General features: G+C 43.8%; 1 protein-coding gene across 1 annotated transcript; it reads left to right on the forward strand.

Annotated features, from left to right (window-relative positions):
* The first annotated feature begins 1,760 nt into the window (after nucleotides 1-1,760).
* On the forward strand, nucleotides 1,761-4,475 carry LOC100841759 (WAT1-related protein At5g64700). The gene is made up of 4 exons (XM_003575730.3): nucleotides 1,761-2,529; nucleotides 2,732-2,890; nucleotides 3,780-3,931; nucleotides 4,133-4,475. Exons 1-4 carry the CDS (start codon nucleotides 1,849-1,851, stop codon nucleotides 4,293-4,295), a joined length of 1,155 nt encoding a protein of 384 aa, XP_003575778.1. The 5' UTR covers nucleotides 1,761-1,848; the 3' UTR covers nucleotides 4,296-4,475.
* Nucleotides 4,476-8,385: the final 3,910 nt, after the last annotated feature.

The raw sequence follows: 8,385 nt of genomic DNA on the forward strand, positions 1-8,385 counted from the left end.
CCTTATAATTAAGCACAAGTTACACAACATTCTTCTAGAGAGGGGGTCGTATATTATTATCTTTTTCGTGTGTGTCTGTGTCAGTTTGTGGACTAATTGACTGACCCGTTGGATTGAAGCATAGAGTTCTGATATGAGATCAGTAGATTTGTCCAGACTCCGGAGTTCAGACTATACCTAATACCCTGACTCAGTAGATGTACCAAATATTACTTCACCGGCCAAATCGATCGGGTAGGCCCGTTTCCCCGGAGAATGGAAGAATAATATAACGGTTTTGCTATAATTAAGCACCTGGTTTTTAGAGATAAGTTGATTGTCTAACCATTGAATTTGAATGGTGCTTTAAGATTGGAGACAAACGATGGAGAAGAGGCAGTAGAGATGACGTTCCGATAAAATCTGACGAGTTAATACTATTGACTGAAATTTAAGCTTGTTGCTTAAAAATCAGGTCTGAGGATATGCATAATATAATCAATCACTTCTGATGCACGGAACGTTTTGCATATAACATTGGTCTATAAATTTTACTTCATTTAAAATTATGTGCCGCATTTTACCTTTTGCTAGTTACAAATTGCATATAACATCAGTCTATAAATTAATTTTACTTCTTCCAACTAGACGATCAAACAATCACCACAGAACTTTAATTTTGCAAACTCGTTTTTCACTTCTTGCACAATAACAACCTAGTTGATGATGTTGATGATCAATGGGTGTCTGGAAAAGAGTATTTTCAATATTTGAGATGGCCCATGTAATTTACTAAAATAATTTTAATAATAGGGCGTCTAACGTGATGGTTACTAGACACAAACTTTTTGGTATTAAAGGTTTAACAGTTTTTAACTACGTACCTCTTGTCTCCCTTCAAGATTTACTGGTTTACTGAGCAACTGCCCTGCTCTGCTCCCGTGCATGCATGCCCTTAAACTGCCCATGCCCTGCTGATTTTTCTCCTCCAATGCAACTGTTACGCGCCTTATATTATGGAAATATGTACGGAGTAGATAATTTTATACGCCTTGCATAAGATAACCGGAGAGAGTAGATTAAATAGCAATGGCAGTTTCTATTTGTGAGTATACAAAAACATGCCAATTAAAGGTAGAAGGTACCCTTTGCTTGCAAGCATCTGCTTGTGAGTATAAATATAAGATTCTTGTACGTTCCAATTTGGAGGGTGTCGATCAGGCGAAAGGGCGACGCAAAGGAAATGGTGCACAAAGACCTCGGACATATATACACATATACATGAGATCGAGTCCAAATAAGTGAAAATATACATGCTACTCTATTGTCACTTTCTGACCATCATATGGAACACTAAAGTAAAATGAAGAGAGAAGAGAGAAACTTTACTATGACCATCTATGGAGGAACACTAAATTAAGTAAAATGAAGAGCGAAGACATCAAGGTACGTATGATGCATATGTAATTCGCTACGTATGATGCATATGTAATTCGCTATGTATGAAGGCCATGTCCACGGTTCATATATACCTAGCGCCTAGCTACCCCTGCTATATCTGCAAATTCAACCTCTCGCAGAATGGGATGGAACATGTTGGACATAGACTATGGCGGTCAAAAAAAGAGTTGGACATAGACTAATTAATTTTCTATTTAATTTTGCACATATAATATGACCTTCACGTTTACACTCATGGTCGTACACAAACCATCTCGGTCGATCGATGCGTGTATAAATGAGCATCGATAGACCTGGAACATTTTTGCAAGGGAGAGCTAGGCAACATACACATATGCAACGATTGGTTGAGCAGCATTGAGCTAGCTATAGTACCTTGCACGTACAGTTGCACCCTGCACTCTGCAGATGGAGGAGGACGCCGGGACGATGAGCAAGAGCAGGTGGAAGAAGGCGGTGCCGTACGCGGCGGCCATGGCGATCCAGGCCATCTACACGGGCATGTTCGTCGTCTCCAAGGCCGCCTTCGACGCCACCGGCGCCATCAACACCTTCGTCTTCATCTTCTACCGCCTCGCCGCGGCTGCCGCCCTCCTTCTCCTCCTTGCCCTCTTCTCTTCCTGGTCTAAGTCACGATCTCCATATCCATCTCCATCTTCACCAGCAACAATGTCGCCGCGGCTGCTGTGCAAGCTCTTCCTGTGCGCGCTGCTGGGGAACACCTTCACCCTGAACGTGTACAACGCGAGCCTGAAGCAAACTTCCGCAACCGTGGCGTCGGCGGCCATAAACTCCATGCCGGTCTTCACGTTCCTCATCGCGGTCCTGATGGGGACGGAGAAGGTGGGCAAGATCCGGAGACGGTCGGCGGTCGGGAAGCTCGCGGGTGTCGCGCTCTGCGCCGCCGGAGTACTCGTCGTCGCCTTGTACTCCGGGCCAAGCGTCGTCCCACCTCTCACCAGCCACCCGGTCTTCTTCTCACGGAAGCTGCCACACCAAGTGGCAGCCTCCAGTGGCGCCGTGTGGATCAGAGGCACCTTCCTTCTCCTCCTCGCCTGTGCAACCTGGTCTCTCTGGATTGTCCTGCAGGTTATCTGAAATTAAGCTGATGAATGCATACCTTCAGTAAATATCTGCATGCCTTCAATAAATTTTCTGTTTATTTTTGCGGTTTTGCTATTTCTAATGTGACTGACAAATAACTATTTCTAAATCGATGCTAATAACCATCCGATCCAGAGATTCATGCACAAATTATGTATGTATGTGAATAATTAATTAATTAATGCAGGTTCCATTGCTTAAAGAATACCCGAACAAGCTGATGGCCACGGCCATGCAGTGCTTGTTTGGTGCGATGCAGTCTTTCGTCGTGGCAGTTGTAGTTGAGAGGGACTTCTCCAAATGGAAGCTTGACTTCGACATTGGTCTCCTTGCCATCCTCTACTCGGTCAGTACATTATCATAGCTACCTCTTTTTCTTATGCATAATTACTTTCCTAATTTTACATTGAGTGTATAAATTAATTAGGGGATGCCCACAATTAGAGGCCTTTTACGGTAGGGACGAATGAATAGAAGCCATCCATTTAGCAGATCTAAGGGCTTAAATCTATCAATACTAGGAGATCAAAAGAGTAGTATTTACTTTTACTACTAGTAACAAAGGTAAAATCCTAGACAAATCCCCCGCGATCCATATGCATCAACGAGGATGATTTCTTTCCTCCATTATAATACATGACCATAAGTGTGACCATAATATATATTTTTTTCGTATTTGATGAAAAAAGAGTCATTGACTCCTACATCTAAATCTGAATAGTACTCTTTTATTAATTTGATTTGTTACTGCGCGGTAATTATCGCACGGGGAAAATGTGTATCAAGTTTTTCTTTATTGAAAATGTTTTTTTAAACCAAAATTCATGTAAACCTAACAACCCTATAACCACTTTTGATAAAATTCACGAGACGAATCCAACTATGATCTCAAATTTCTTACTTGTTTCACGATTTAAAAGGTCAACTTTTGGTCAATTTATTCGGTTCACAGAACAACCCTATAGTACATGAGTCATGTGAGAAATTCGAGATCATGGTTGGGTTCATCTCCTCAAATTGGTTGAAAGCATCTATAGATTGTTCGGTTTGTTCTAACTTTTACGTGAATTTTTGTTTAAAAGTAAATATTTTTGAAGAAAAAATCCATTCGATCGTACCAAATCAATTAGTCGATACTATCCAAATTTACAATCCAAATTTACAGATAGTGATCGGTGAGCTAGACCAAAGCCTCCACAATTAATCCAAATAACACGCTGATCAAAATGTTGCAGGCTTTCTTGGGGACAGGCGCATTGATGTACCTACAAGCATGGTGCGCGGAGATGAAAGGGCCAGTGTTCGCCGTGATGTGGAACCCAATGGCCTTGATTTTCACCATCTTCTGCTCATCCTTCTTCCTAGGAGAATCTGTCCACCTCGGAAGGTAATAATCATTTAACCACACATAAGCAACACATAAAACTACTTCCACGAAAGGATAACATGCGTGCTGATTTTTATGTTCCAGTGACGAAATATTGCAGGGCCGGAAATCTAGAAGTTTGAAATATTATAACCATAGCTAATTATATTATGCGGTGAAATTAGAATTGAAAAAAAAAACCTTGGTGTCTTTGTTTTGCAGTGTCTTGGGTGGAATTCTACTGGTTGGTGGACTTTACAGCGTGTTGTGGGGTAAAAGCAAGGAGAAGGAAAATAAGATGACATCAGTGGCACCGGAAGAAAGTCAAGAAGGAGCGACAATAGAGCACAAAGACAAAGAAGAGGAACTAACATCACAAGTATAAAGCTCAGCTGATACCCATATAATTAAATACTATACTCTAAGTAACTAAACAGAGCCACTTGTAACATGTTTGTCAAATATGTATGAGAGTAGTAAACTATTTTTAAAACAGAGAGGTTCTAGCCTTTGTATCGATCCATGCACAAAAGTCTATATATTATAGCGAAACGAGTATTAAGTATGTAGTTCGGAGTTCCAAGTCCGGAACCAAATCCAACATGTACACAATAAATTAACTTAGATCATTTCCGCGGTAAAAAAAAATTAGGGACCTTCTGCATCGTCCCACAACTTAAATAAATCAGGAACTTAAATATGCTTTAAAAAAAATGAGAACCGACTTCACACCTTTGTAATAATTAGGACCACATGTTTATTTTACTTAAATAAAAAAACTGCAGTTGATTTTTAATGAAGTGCAAGGAACTAAATAGGGGTGGGCGTGGTTCCAACCTGCTCCGAACCGCACCTAACCTTTTGTAAGTAAAATTGTTCGATCCTTTGGAGCAAGATCGGTCGGTAAACCACATGATCCAATGGATCTTTAGGTTCAAACCTTACTGGCTGCATGCTTAAGGGTACATCATTATATATACACGTCTCCTCCCATTCTTAGACGGGATACAAAGTTTCAGAAGGAGAAACAGAGAGAGATGGAGTTCATTTCGTGGTTATTGATGATGTCTGCATCTTGTTGATGAGGTTATCCTTGTTTAGGATGTCGAGCAGGAACCATCCGAGGACTGGCATCTGTAGCAGGTCTGACATGAAGATCTTCACGAGCAGCCCGCCCACGGCCCACCTGAGCAGTTGATATGATCGATGGCTCACATTCAGCTTTTTTTCTTTTGGTTCGAACCATTGAACCAACGGATACTTTGGATTGGTTTTATTTGGACCGAAAAAAAATCCGTGGACCTAACCCGTGAACCATGGTTTTTTTGGAGCGGGAGAGAGATTCCAATGGTTCGCTCCCAACCAAGCCCATCCATGGGCGGAGCCAGGCTAATGCATGGGGATCCAATGCATACCCATTTTTTTTTGCGCAAAAAGCTTACTTGTGTACATGTGTATGCGTGCGTATATTAGTACAATTTAAGCTAGTTTGCAATCTCAACCTATACTTGCCGCATAGCTCACCAATGTCTCGTTATCCTCCCACTCCATGTTAACATGGCATCTTCCTAGAACACTATCTTGCATATAAATTTCCCAGGTAGTGACGCTTTTGATCCTGAATTTTTAAGTTTCAATATTCGTCAATACATCATAATATGCCTCCTCTTTTCCGTTGCTACACCTACCGTCCTACTCTCGTGTCAACTAGTTTCTTGTCAAAGACACTGTTTTGCATACCCATGTTTGAAATCCTGGCTCCGCCACTGAGCCCATCCCTGGACCTAAAACGTGAAATGATCGATTTGGGGATCCTATCGGGCCGGCCTGTTAGCCTTTTGAGGACGGTCCATCATAATCTCGGTGAGGCCCAGTTGACTTCCTCTGAGGAGTTGTGGCAGTCGGCCCACTTTATGTTTACGTAACATCGCCACTTCCTTTTTTTCTTTTGCGGGTAAATGTCGCCACTTCTTAGCCTCTGTGTTCTGGAATTCGATATTTCGTCCGGACACAATCATAGGCTCTTGGTTCACATAAAGCGCTCCCGTTTTAATTAAAAAAAATGAATGCCTAATAGAATATAATCGTGTGAGGTACTTTTGAGACACTGCTCCGGAAAAGGTTAGCAGCGGCGGTCCGAATTACACACCGGTGGCGGTAACCCGGACCGCCACTAAGCCTGCGCCACGGGTGCTAACGAGCACCGGTGGCGGTGATGATACCCGCCATCGGTGCTAGCCAGCACCAGTGACGGTTTGCACAACCGCCGCTGGTAATCCATAGGGAGCTTCAGAAAGTGCACCTGTGGCCGTGAGAAGGACAGCCACTGTTACATACCAGTGGCGGTGCGTCATCACGGCCACTGGTAGTGTACCAGTGGCGGTGCAGTGGCGGTGCATACTCACCGCCACTGGTGGTATACCAGTGGCCGTGATGCCTCACCGTCACTGGTATGCTTTTGTAGCACCAGTGTCGGTTCTCTGTTACCGCCACTGGTACTACACCAGTGGCGGTGGGACGCAACCGCCACTGTACTCTACCAGTGGCGGTGAACAAGAACCGCCACTGTTCTTTTCCGGTTTTTTTAAAATATTTTTTTATATTAGAACATTCCTGTAACAACAATATGTCACAGCACAACAATAGGTAACAGCAATATATATGAGAAAATCAGACATCCATGATAGATAACAGCATCCGTTCACAAAACTTATTACAAAAACACAGATATTCCATATTTAACATTGTACATCAAAGTTTCAATACATTGGCACAACCCCGCCTTCATAAAAATCACTGTTTTCCTTCAGAACCTCTTTGTTGAGAATGGTGGCTATCTCCCTCTGAATATCGAACACAAGAACAGCTGGGTTGTGTCCATATTCCGATTCCGTCTTGAAGTAATCCACCATCTGCTGGTAGGTCATCTTCGTCTTGGGCTTGAAATTGGTGACCCAATTGCGGATGATGTACGCGCAGTAGTATCCACAGAAGACCGTACCTTGCGGCTGTTGTATGCATGGGAAGTTTCTGTGATGGGTTATTTTCTTCCTGCCGTAGCTTGGCAACTCATATTCAGTCACCGCCTTTTTCCACGCCTCTTCGAAGAGTGTTCCGACGGCTTTGAAGTCGGGCGGCTCATAGCCTTTCTTCCGTCGGAGTGGATCAAGATACGTCACCGACCCTTCTTCGAAAGAGAAAACCACCATCACCCAATGTTCGATGTTTACAAAAAGAACACACATTTATAACCGAAAAGAGAACAACTTAGTGGAACGAAAAAGAAAGCAATGGTCGTGAGAACAACTTACTCTAAATGGTAGAGTGTAAGAACATAACGGCGTTGCTTGTGCATTGCGAAGAACTTAGCTAGGTATGAAATTGCCTTCTCTCTCGAACCCCGTTTCCATTCTTCTAGACCGATGGTTGCTTTGCTGAACAGGAGAGAATCGGCGATGGCAACGTGTGCTTCTTTCAGGAGGAAGGACTCCCTTGTGAAGTATACACACCAGAGTCTTAACATGTTGTTGTCTAAGCACTTCTGGTTGAAGACGTGAAACAAGTCAAGGAAGTCCACGCCGAAGGTAAATTTCTTTGTCCGCAGGTCCCCCGTTTCGGCATCGTAGAAGCCATAATACTCTGGTACCTTCACATTCATCTGTTGACCATGTTGTGCAGAATTAGCTGATGATGCCATGTAGTAGCCATGTAGCTCTTGCATCTCTCGCGGCAAGCTCCTTAGGTCCTTAAGGCTGACCATCGGTTGTCCAGGGTAGAACGTCAGCACTTTATCGAATTCCCTAGCAACGAAGTAGGCTCCGCTGATCACTAAATCACCAGCTACAGGTGAGGCTTCATATTAAAAATATCTGGCCAGTTTTCCCAATTCCCTTCGATTATTGGCGGATTGCTGGGTTGCGTGCCCGTTGAGTCCAACTCTTTACTCTTCGAGTCACTGGATCTCTTGCTGATTTTGGACCCCCTCTTATTGGTGCGCTGGCGTTTCAAAAACTCGGCCTCCTCTTGATCCTTGAAGGTCTGGGAGACCTGCTTGCCAGTCGCGTACTCCAGCGCGCCCGCCACAGATTTGCGCTGGTTCGAAATCGAAGCCTCCTTGCCCTGACGTTGGTGAATCCGGACGTTCCGGCTTATTGGGGGATGGGCCAAGGGGTGATGGAGAGGGAAGTCGTCGAGCGGAAGCCGGTGGAGACGCTCTAGGACACGACAGAGAGGGAGAAGGTTGGGTAGTAAGGGCAACCAACCTCCTAGGCCACTGGATATACGTGCCCCGACATTGCCCTAGAGTCACTGATTCCTCCTCTGGAGGATAAGGGACCGGTGTCTTGTCAAATTCCGGGAGCACGTAGTCCACCTGTACCCTGACATTGAAGCGACCGCCCCCTTACTAGGGTTCGATCTCTGTGCTTACAGTGCTAGTCCCTGGATCGACTCACTAGCACACACAGTTCAAGATG

This window comes from Brachypodium distachyon, chromosome 4, assembly GCF_000005505.3.
Source record: "Brachypodium distachyon strain Bd21 chromosome 4, Brachypodium_distachyon_v3.0, whole genome shotgun sequence".
Taxonomy (NCBI): domain Eukaryota; kingdom Viridiplantae; phylum Streptophyta; class Magnoliopsida; order Poales; family Poaceae; genus Brachypodium; species Brachypodium distachyon.

Bases quoted from the DNA above. Each gene is read 5' to 3' on its own strand.
- LOC100841759 (XM_003575730.3), top strand. From the start codon at position 1,849: ATGGAGGAGGACGCCGGGACGATGAGCAAGAGCAGGTGGAAGAAGGCG. The intron at 2,530-2,731 runs GTTATCTGAAAT...TAATTAATGCAG, and splicing joins CTCTCTGGATTGTCCTGCAG to GTTCCATTGCTTAAAGAATA. The intron at 3,932-4,132 runs GTAATAATCATT...TTTGTTTTGCAG, and splicing joins GAATCTGTCCACCTCGGAAG to TGTCTTGGGTGGAATTCTAC.